We start from the raw sequence: 11394 nt of genomic DNA on the forward strand, positions 1-11394 counted from the left end.
TGGGATACATGTTTGCAAATTTTAAGGCAATCGGAACCTTAAGTATTAACAGTTGTTTTGTCTAGAAAGTTTCGAAAGCCGCACCTTCAGAGTTACGTTACGAGAGGCATTTACGAAGTACTCTGCTAAATAGGGCAAGTAGTGGTATATAAGGGAGCTAATATGCTGAAACCTCTACGCTCAGTGGCCAATGACGAGCTAGTACAAAAGTCCAGGTTGGTGAGTGATTTTATTGCATGTTTGTCAGACAGGTGTTGTGAACTCGGATCCCCGTTTGTCGAGAAGCAGCCTATTATCAGTCTCATTGATGAGTGTAGGGAACGCGAATCTTGAAAAAGCCGGCTCGTTCGAGTAAAATCTTGATTTCTTCCAGCAAGTTTTAACTTCTATGTAGCGGAGGAAGATGAATACTACGAGAAGAAACTGATATAGTACGATCAGCCCAAAATTTGCGTGGTGCGAAACAGCGTTGTGATGCAGGGGCTATCAATAAAATACGGGTACGCGCGGCACCGTATAAGTAGCTAACCCAGTAGCCAGTTCGAAACGGCTAAGGGTTTCTGCTAAGAAGCAAATTCTCGACACTATCTCAATTAACCGCGCTCTTTGTTTTTTTACCCCAGTCACATTTTCCCTTTTTATTTTTCATAAAGTTTATCTTACCTAAAAGTCATGATAGCACCGTCTCAGATGGGCGGAATTGGCGCAGACTAACTCACAAGACCCAATTTGGCTATGGGCTCAGCGGGAATGGAAGCCCCAGAGTTTTTGAGTCAAAAGTCCCTGAAGCCAAAAACAACAACCGACTTAGACACTAATCCGGTTCTTAGTGATATATCGCTCCCAGCAAAACTAGAAGTATCAAATACTGATGAGCATGAATCAACCAGCACAAATAACCGGCCGCCCCACACATTGGAGAGCTGCGAAGACTTCCATGGGCTTGAGCCAGTTCTTCATGAATCGCAAAATGGCGTTTCCCCACGAAATAGTAAAGGTATGGCTTCAAAAGTGCATAGCGAAGGAACACCTTCAAACAGAAAATCTATGGGCCTAGAATTGCATAGCGGAATAGGGAATTCTAACCAGCAACTGCGTCCGTACTCTATTCCACTAGCAAGTAGCGCTCGCACCAAAAGATCAAGCATCTATCACATGAAAACACCTAACGCTATTCCCATCAGAGCGCCAAGCCATAGATCCACGCACTTCGAGGGCGACGACAGAACATCAGTAAAGAGTATCTCTTCATCGTTGACAGCTTCATTTTCCAAAAGCTTCCTTTTCGGTTTTTATCATAATTACAAAAATGGCAGTAAAGCTTCCAAAAGCGTGCTGTCTAAAGAATACTGGATGAAAGACGAGAGTGCAAAAGATTGCTTCTCGTGCGCTAAGCCATTCACAACGTTTCGGCGTAAACACCACTGCCGTATTTGCGGCCAGATTTTCTGTGGCAACTGCACTTTTCTTATTGATGGCGGAAAGTTCCAACACGACGGGAAAATGAGAGTTTGCCGGAACTGTCATACTGACGTTGATACATTAGAAGATTCAAGTGATGAATCATCTGCGGAAGAGCATGAAGAAAGTACCAACGAAGATCAAGTAGAATCATCTCTCGATCAAAGACTACCTAGCACTGATGTTCTGATTCTAGAAGATGATGAAGTCCAAAGCATTTTGGCAGATAAGAAAGGAGCCCAAGTTTTTCGTTCTACACCTCCACCGCCACCTAAGATGGCAATTCCTGCTACCAGACAAGGTGGGTCTCTTGAGATATCCGTACCTAGTCGATCAAGCCCTAGCTCGCGAGGGGATGCTTCACGCCATTGGCGCAGCATGAGGGATGTCTACACTATCAGAGACGTTGACATACTGCCGCCTTACACCATTGATACCAAAGGATCCAGAGGATCACACGGCCACGTTTCGGCCCTCAGCTCCCAAGCCCACGAGGCGCACATCCCACACCTTAAACATTCAATGTCAAGTTTTGCTCCTAATGGAGGGAATAATGAAGTATACAAGCAACCATCGAGGTCGCCTAGCTCAGTTATTGCTAATTTGTCCAACAATGATTTTAAATTCGAATTCAACTATAGAACCAAGAACTTTCAAGACTATCTCAACGGGAACAACTCGAGGAATTCTCGTACCGAACAAACTCACATAAACCGCTCAGAATCATCACCGATCTTGCCATCGCATCAGGAAGACACTATAATTGATAACGAATCGGGGATTAGTGACGATGGGTCTGAAGACGAGCGGTCGATGTCTTTATATGCTGCGCTGAACGACTCACACCAAGACCAGCATTATATGCGGCCCATGCGAAATACAACAAAATCGTTCCAAAGAGCTCAGGCGTCCTTACAAAGAATGAAATCTCGCGGAAAATTTAAAGGCCGCTCGCATGCTAGTAACAGTGTTGTACGAAAGCAGTTTGAATTTTTCAACCAAAGCAGCCCTTTCCTGAAGCCCGCGTTGAATAATGACGAAGATTACTTCAACTTGAATGAATCAAGTCTGTGTCTTGAGAGACCGCATCCTCGAAATGATGCCAGCACCGGATCCCGGGACATGAGGCGTATCATATCAACAGCCTCTGTTTTGCGTCTCAAATCGCAAGAAAGCAAAAGCGAATTAAGTGATGTCGCGCAGCTCCACATGAACGCTTTACTCAACCAAGTCTTGAAAGACCAGGATGTCGAAGACCTAAACGAATGGATTGAAGTATTCAAATCAATATTATCCTCGCTACAGGGTATTGAGCTTGACGCTAGAAATATGAACGGCCTGGACTTCAAGCAGTATTACATCAAAATAAAACGAATTGGGGGCTCTTTCATTAGTAACTCAAGGTTCGTGAATGGCGTAGTTTATTCCAAAAATATACCTCTTAAGTCTATGCCGCGATGCCTAACGAACCCAAGGATTTTGCTCATAATGTTTCCTTTGGAGTACCAGAAAAACGAAAACCATTTTATGAGCCTGGACTCTATTATGGCACAGGAAGAAGAGTACCTCAGAAAGTTGGTGTTGAGACTGAAATCTCTCAACCCTGATGTTGTTCTCGTTGGTGCAAACGTCAGTGGCTTTGCACTCAAGTTGATGAATGACGCTGGGATACTTGTTCAATTTAACATGAAGCCACAAGTGATGGAACGAATTGCAAAATTAACGGAGGCAAGCATTGCAATCACTGTTGATAAACTGGCTACTAGCGTAAAACTTGGAACTTGCGCTTCATTCCAGGTGCGCACTTTCTGTTACGGTAACCTAGTAAAATCTTACACTTTCCTCGAAGGATGTAAAGCTTCGTTGGGCGGCACAATCCTCCTGAGAGGATCCAGTTTTGACGTCCTGCAAAAAATCAAAGATATTACTGAATTTATGGCATATGCAGTATTTTCCCTTAAACTGGAAAGCTCGTTTTTCAATGACAATTTTCTGCAACTCTCTGTTGAGCTATACAAACAATCACATAAACAGCAGCTGGAGTCTGCTGCGCCCCAATATTTTGCTGACTTCATCGAAAAGTTCCACCAAAGGATTCTCTCAGTATCGCCTACCGTTGAATTCCCAATGCCGTTTCTTCTGAGAAAAGCCCGAGAGCTTGAATCGGAGCTGATCAGAAAGGAAAGCGAAAGTAAGGATTTAGCTGCGACTTCGACGAATTCTAACAGCGATCTAGAGAAAACTATTCAAGATTTGGGTTTGGAGTCAGCGCTTACAAACCAAGACTTCAAAAATTTGGTGAAGTTTGTCCATAAAAAGGATGTTGAAGATTTAAAAGCACGGTTCAAGTGGAGAAGCCGGCAATGGGAATTGTCTTACGCTCTCTCAAAAAACATGCTTGGGACAGGCACCCACCAAACAATTCATGTGCTGTATTCGATGATATCGAAGAAGACTGCCACCCCGTGTGTTGGGCCTCAACTTGTCAGCATCGATTACTTTTGGGATACAGACATCTCTATTGGGCAGTTTATAGAAAACATTGTTGCCACTGCTAATTGCACGTGTTTACATGGTTGTGGTGGGATCCTTCTGGATCACTATAGGAGCTATGTTCACGGGACAGGTAAGGTTGATGTACTTATCGAAAGGTTCCAGAGTAGGCTTCCGTCCCTGAAAAACATCCTTTTAACGTGGAGCTATTGCAAAGAGTGCAGCAGCTCCACGCCTATCCTTCAAATGAGCAAGAAAACTTGGAACTATTCTTTTGGAAAGTATCTCGAGCTATTATTTTGGAGTCGGGGTGAAGGGATCAAGACGATAGGAAACTGCAATCACGATTTTGCTAAGGATCATGTCAAGTACTTTAGCTACGATGATTTGATGGTGCGAATGGAGTATTCAAACGTTGACGTTCACGAATTGATAACACCACGGTCACAAATAAGCTGGAAGCCAAATATTGATATCAAACTCAAAGTCGAACTTTATTACCAGATTTTGGAAAAGATCAACAACTTCTATGCAAGTGTTTCGGATAGGCTGCTAAGAATCAAGCTTGACAGCATGTCGAGCGACAGAGCCGTGGCAGCTGAAGGAAAAATTGAAGAGCTTAAAAAGCGAGTATTAAAGGAGAAAGAAATTTTGATCGACCTCACCGAGAGCATTTACAGAAACACACCAGGAGATCAGCATCTTCCTTTGAATGCTACAATAAGATCCTTGCACGACAATGCAGCAGGGTGGGATTCAGAGTTTTCCGAGTTCGGGAAAACGTTCCTGCCTTCTGAGAACGACATTGCAAGAATTACTGCTATTCAGCTCAAAAAGCTTTTTACAGATGCCGCAAAAACGGACCAAGAGCAAATCACTCTTACAGAGAAATTAACAACGTCCGATGCTACTCAACAAAAGGCACATGAGACAGGATCAGATGTGACAAAAAACGAAATTGCGAACGACAAACGCCTGAGCAATATGTTCGAGGGTTCAACTACTATTGGAAAGCTCGGGAGCTTATACCAAGATAGAAGCGAGACTTTTAAAGAAGCTCACAGGCCCTCCATCACCCATCGCCAAACCACCCCAAATATCAAAAAAATCAATACACGTGATAATTCCGCTATTTTACCAAAAGACGACATTCTTATAGGGAGCAAGAAGAAAGTTCAGGGTAGTACCAGTGATGTTCGCCCATCCCTAGATATACTCACAGCGAGACCGCCAATTGATTTATCTGATAGCGTTGCTAAGAATTCAAACTCTTTAAGAAGCCTTAGTAACGGCAGCGGTGGAAGTTTTAATAGTCTTCATTCAAAGGAATATGGTTCGGGTAGCAAAGTTGGCCAATTAGCAAACTTTTTTGACCAGATACACTTCGACGCTTTGTCCAAGGAGTTCGAGTTGCAAAGGGAATTCGAAAGATTACAGCTTAACAAAAACAAGTACAAAGCTCTGAGAGTCGAGCCTTCCAAGCCTATAGTCGAAATCTACAAAAATGCAAAAGACGCTGTCGATGGCCCTCTTCACACAGATTCGCGAAGAAAAAAGTTGCCGTTCGCTAACGGACGCCAGGAATGGAAAAATATCACTAATGCTTCCAAAAGCCACTGTTCCTCAAATGACGAATTAGAAAACAAGCTCGAGCATTCAATTCATCAATGGGGAGAGAGAATACTTCGAAAAGAAGACAAATCTGTGAGTGACGAAGGATCCACAAGTGAAAACTTAACTGAAAAACACGAAAGCGGGGAAGCATTATCACCAGTAGTGACCCCTGCCGCAGCCAAAATGCATAAATTAGATCCAGAAAGTCAACCGGAAAAATCGTCGCTGATGAAAACCCTGGCAAATTTTTGGGCGGATCGTTCTGCTACTCTGTGGAAGTCTTTGGATTATCCTACCGCATCAACCGAACACATCTTTGTTGATAGTCCAGTTATCATCCGGGAAGATGAGCCCTGCTCTCTCATCTCGTTTTGCTTGAGCTCCTCGGACTACTTGCAAAAAATGCGGGTTTCCAATTCTTCAGAAGGGGAGAAAAATGGCAGCAATAGAGCAGAGCCACATAACAGCACTCCATGTGGCACGAACGCACAGGGAATATCAGAAGGTGGAGAAGCTAATGAATCCCTCCTCAGTAATGATACCGCTGCCAACAAGAATTCTAGTCTCCAAAATAAAGAATCAAGTACTGAGAGTGCACCTGAGCCCAGAGAAGATACTAAGACGGACGGAAACGACGTAGAAAACTCGAACACTGGGGAGACAGAAGAAACCAATTCAGAAAAAATTATGACAAAAAAGACTGCCATGCATCTACGTTACCAGTTTCAAGATGGGAGCTCTGTTATGTCTTGCAAGATATTTTTCGCCGAACAGTTTGATGCTTTCCGTAAAACTTGCAGTTGCGAAGAAAATTTCATTCAAAGTCTTTCAAGATGTGTCAAATGGGATTCGAGCGGTGGTAAGAGCGGAAGCGCGTTCTTAAAAACTCTTGACGACCGTTTCGTGATCAAGGAACTTTCACACACTGAGCTCGACTCTTTCATCAAGTTCGCTCCTAGCTATTTTGAATACATGGCTCAAGCAATGTTTCACGACTTGCCCACGGCTTTAGCCAAAGTTTTCGGTCTCTACCAGATTCAGACAAAGAATTCAGACAGTGGAAAAAGCTTTAAAATGGATGTCATTATTATGGAAAACCTTTTTTATGACAAGAAAACATCCAGAATATTTGACCTGAAAGGGTCAATGAGAAACAGACATGTCAAACAGACAGGGAAAGAGAATGAAGTGTTGTTAGACGAAAACATGGTGGAATACATCTACGAATCCCCAATTTTTGTGCGCGAATATGACAAGAAACTACTCCGAGCATCCTTATGGAATGATACCCTTTTTCTGGCAAAAATGAACGTCATGGACTACTCTTTAGTTATTGGCGTTGACAATAACAACCATACCCTGACAGTTGGCATTATAGATTTTATAAGAACTTTCACTTGGGATAAGAAACTTGAAAGCTGGGTCAAAGAAAGAGGGTTTGTCGGAGGTAGTACGAAAGAACCTACCGTTGTCACACCAAGACAATATAAAAACAGGTTTCGTGAAGCAATGGAGCGGTACATCTTAATGGTTCCCGACCCTTGGTTTCAAGAGATTCATGATTGATGGAATGTACAGTCAACACATCTTTTAAAGTGTACTTGGCCTCAAGATTTATTGCGCTTAGACGTGTCCGCGCTCAAATATAGATGGTTTTTAATTAATCTTGTGCGCTGTGGTACACCGAAGCTTTCAGTTATAATAACGCCCCCAATCTCTTCACGGCCGCGGTAGTTCGCACTGCTCTCGTTTGCCAGGTATGTTATATTGTAGAAATATAGTTTCTGTTTATATGTAGTCTCAAAGAGCAGGTGACTGCAGAACGCAAGGATTACAGTAATGATTATATTGGAATCACATCGCTAGAAAACTCCAAAAAAGAGAGATGTTAGCATTTATTGCTTGTTATTAGCAACTCTGGAGCCCTGCCGTTAAGCAAATGTGCAAAACCGTTATTTAGAAGTCTTGCGATAATTCAAAAAATAACGTCACAGACAGGATTCGAACCTGCGCAGGTAAAACCCAATGCCTAACTTGCTTTCGATATATCGAATAGCAGGGCATCGCCTTAACCACTCGGCCACTGGGACTGTTGATGTTGAAGTGAGAAACGTCAGCTAAATCTATCAACTTAGTTGTTATCTAAAATCTCCGTCATAAAACAATAATGGAACAACGATATTCTGAGACAACGAATGAACAACATCAGAGATAATGAGGCTTGCTCTAGGTCTCCGGATCTATAACTATAAGTACTACTGCATCCAAGGCCCAGTATGAGATTAAGTAGAAGAAAGGAAGAAGTTATCCTCGGATAGAAGAATAGTCGCGACTGTATAGAGGCTACTAACCGCCAACTTCATCATAATCCAGAAGCTCATAATAACATACCACAATCTCCAAATCAAAATCAAACATTATCAGGTGGGCTAGCCGCAGATAAAGTTAGTACTTCGAGATAAATTGCATGCATTGGAACTGTCAAATCTGTGCTAAAACATTCGCACGTTTTCACGGCTTGTTAAATGCTTATTGGTCTTCCTTAAAAACCGGTGCGGTGTCATTTTTCAATGCGGGTTGCAAAGTTATAAACCGTTTTTAAAGTGGCATTAGAGGAGCTGAAGTGCCGGGCCGATTTTGCAGTATAGACTGAAATAGACGGGAATTTTCCTTTTCATTTAAAGAAAACAAAGCTTTCGAGGAGGATTATTGTAGTTTTAGATGATACATTGTCGAAATGTCTAGCCTAGCGTGAGGCTTATTGGCTGGCAGGAGAGCATCAAGAAGAGCGTTGGAGAATCAGGGCTAGAAGCATTACCACATTGTATCAAGTGAAAATTTTGTGAAAGCTTTATGTTTAAATAACGACTAACCCTCAACATGTGCTTCGTTGCTAGCCCTAAAGAAAAAGCCGACCGATCCTGAGTTTCGGGACGCATAGTAACGCCAGCTTTGCCCTTCATGACATTTCGTTGTCCCAATGTTTTGAATGCGTAAAGCCTGTTCGTCGCTTATGTGAATAGAAACCGCTAAGCCGCCTTCAACAAGAGGGAGGATTGGGCACTTTTCAGCGCCACATAGTCTAAACTGCTCTTTCTTTATTATGGTGAAGCGAGGCCTTTGCATTAAAGGGTGCCTCCTTTTTAGAAATGCAGAAGATCAAAAAGCTCTTTATGAGAATAAATGTGCTTAACTAAGAATCAGTTATAGAGCCTGAGCTTTGCGACGCGCTCCTTCTCGGATTAACATCAAACTGCCAGAGCTTTTTGATGTTTTTCTCGAGCAGTAAAACTCTTAACCTGACAAAAACTCTCGAAGCCTTCTAAGCATTAATGGCTTTGTCTCGCTGTTTTAGGATTACGGCATGAAGTTCTTATGACCAGCCATTTCTGGTTTAGGACTCGTGATTATTTTGAGACTTCCTATAGGCATTTATACTATCTTTATATCAAAGTTTTTAGAAAAGCTCAAGCCTTGAATTACACTCAGGGATATTTTCGGTGCTGTCTTTAATCAACGTAGTATACTAGTGCGATCTCCTCCCAGAAAGCACAAATTCAATAGAAATTGCCTTTTAATATGATGATTATCTCGAAACAACAATATTATTGTAAAAAGCACAATACCCGGTTCTTCCAACAAGTCTTATCGTATGCTTCAGAAGAAGGACTAGACAACTAATTAACATGATTCAATAATAAAGCTTTGTTTTGGTTGGCGTTGTTGAATTGGCTAATATCGAAAAAATAAGGCAAACTCAAAATTATATTAATTGAATCGGGGTTCGAAACGAGAGCTTAATACATCGTACAGTGAATACACGTTGAAAAGTCGTTGAGTATCGGATCTAGCGTGGCAATAAGCAAGAACACCATAATGACCTCGCCTTCTCGCGTAATAAACTTTTTGAACTTCAATCAAACTGGAACATGCATATCGATGGGAACATCAGAGGGTTTTGAGATTTTCAACTGTGACCCTTTCGGTAAGTTTTATTCGGATGAAAGCGGTGGGTACGGGTTAGTTGAAATGTTGTTTTCGACCTCTTTGCTTGCGGTCGTGGGAGTCGGAGACCAACCAGCTATGTCTCCAAGAAGGCTCCGGATCATAAACACCAAGAGACACTCTGTTATCTGCGAAGTGACCTTCCCCTCTACAATTCTTGCCGTGAAGATGAACAAAGCAAGACTGATAGTGTTACTAGAGGATCAAATCTATGTATACGATATCAGCAGCATGCGGCTTTTGCACACGATAGAAACAGCAACAAATACGCGAGGATTAATAGCAGTTTCACCGTCACTCGAAAATAACTACCTAGCTTATCCTTCTCCTCCAAAGGTTATAAATTCAGAAATAAAAGGGCATGCCACCACGAACAACATAAGTCTTTCATCAGGGGATGCCGGGTCGAACACAAGTGCTACGGACAGTTATGTCGATACGTCTGTGTTTTCTGCTCTTCGCAATGGGACCAGTGATAGTGGTCCCAGTGGGTCCTTCAAGAACGGGGTCGAAAGCGCTCCCGTCTCTACTGTTCAAAGCCAACCCAACCCCAAGAACACGAATAACATCATAAAGAATGGCGATGTCATTTTATTTAACATGCAAACTCTGCAGCCTACGATGGTAATAGAGGCACACAAAGGAGAAATAGCGTCTTTGACGTTAAGCCGAGATGGTACCTTACTTGCTACGGCATCAGAAAAGGGAACAATAATAAGAGTTTTCTCAGTTGAAACGGGAACAAAAGTATACCAATTCAGAAGGGGCACATACCCAACCAGGATATATTCAATGTGCTTCAGTGATGATAACCAGTTTCTTGCTGCAAGCTCATCTAGCAAGACCGTCCATATCTTCAAATTAGGCAAATCTGCGTTCGAAACAGGAAGTGTTGACGCGCATAATAACAGTGACCTCGATGATCAAGAAGGAGATGAATTTTCTATTGAGGACACTGAGGAGGGAGAAAACGAAGAAGTCACTTCGTTAGGTCAAAGCTCAGGAGCTAGTTTTGACTCGTCACAGATGGATGGCCACCTCAAAGAGCCAGTAGTAGACGCTTCCCGCAGGACCGTTGGGCGCATGATACGCAATTCTTCACAAAAGTTTTCACGAAGAGCTGCCAGAACGCTAGGCGCTTACTTTCCAATAAAAGTGACTTCATTGCTTGAACCATCAAGACACTTTGCCAGCTTGAAGCTACCCATTGAAGGTAGCGGAAGCGTAAAGTCCATAGCAGCTATTGGCCAACCAGTTGATGTGGATACCACAGTGTATCCCGAACTTTTTGGAAACAACATTTCAGATTCTAGCACTGGTGACACAAAGGCGGGCGTAATGAAAATGGTACCTGTCCGCGTCATATCTTCCGACGGCTACTTGTACAACTACGTGTTAGACCCCGAAAGAGGTGGTGATTGCCTACTGTTGAGCCAATTTTCGCTGCTTATGTGCTAGGCTGTTGCAGAGTCGAGAACCCCTTGTAGAGCTCTTTTTAAGTAGCTTACAGTTAAAGTGAGTAGCCGCTTCCTTTCGCTTCACTTTCAAAACGCTCGGAGTGAGAAGGTACAAGCACACTACAAAACAACGGCCGAACAAAAAAAAGAGCCTTGTCCTCCATTAGCGCTTTCGCCATTGTTTGAGATATAAATCTCAATCGCTCTCCTAAATTAAGAGACCGTTGAGAAGAATTCATAAAGCTATATCCCCGTCCTTGGAAGGGATAAACGTATAGAACTCCTATTCCTTATACAGCCTATCTGAAAGTTGTTTTTTGTTACCCTGATATTATATCAGATCTGTAAGAGCAGCAGCGATGAG

General features: G+C 42.6%; 2 protein-coding genes and 1 non-coding gene across 3 annotated transcripts, besides 1 other annotated feature; 2 read left to right on the forward strand and 1 right to left on the reverse strand.

Moving 5' to 3' along the window:
• Nucleotides 1–735: 735 nt before the first annotated feature.
• FAB1 (1-phosphatidylinositol-3-phosphate 5-kinase) lies at nucleotides 736–7134 on the forward strand (the record flags this gene model as incomplete). Its single annotated transcript, XM_002556375.1, has 1 exon — nucleotides 736–7134. The coding sequence occupies one exon, from the start codon at nucleotides 736–738 to the stop codon at nucleotides 7132–7134; it is 6399 nt and encodes a 2132-aa protein (XP_002556421.1).
• A 420-nt stretch (nucleotides 7135–7554) lies between these two features.
• Nucleotides 7555–7658, reverse strand: KLTH0H12826r. The gene is made up of 2 exons: nucleotides 7622–7658; nucleotides 7555–7599 (listed from the first exon to the last, which is right to left on the reverse strand). It is a non-coding gene; the product is annotated as a tRNA-Ser (tRNA).
• Nucleotides 7659–7720: 62 nt separating this feature from the next.
• Nucleotides 7721–7954: a long terminal repeat.
• Nucleotides 7955–9444: 1490 nt separating this feature from the next.
• ATG18 (phosphoinositide binding protein ATG18) lies at nucleotides 9445–11031 on the forward strand (the record flags this gene model as incomplete). The annotated part of the gene is made up of 1 exon (XM_002556376.1): nucleotides 9445–11031. One exon carries the CDS (start codon nucleotides 9445–9447, stop codon nucleotides 11029–11031), a length of 1587 nt encoding a protein of 528 aa, XP_002556422.1.
• Between the last annotated feature and the right edge of the window lie 363 nt (nucleotides 11032–11394).

The sequence above is a fragment of the Lachancea thermotolerans genome, assembly GCF_000142805.1.
Source record: "Lachancea thermotolerans CBS 6340 chromosome H complete sequence".
Taxonomy (NCBI): Eukaryota; Fungi; Ascomycota; class Saccharomycetes; order Saccharomycetales; family Saccharomycetaceae; genus Lachancea; species Lachancea thermotolerans.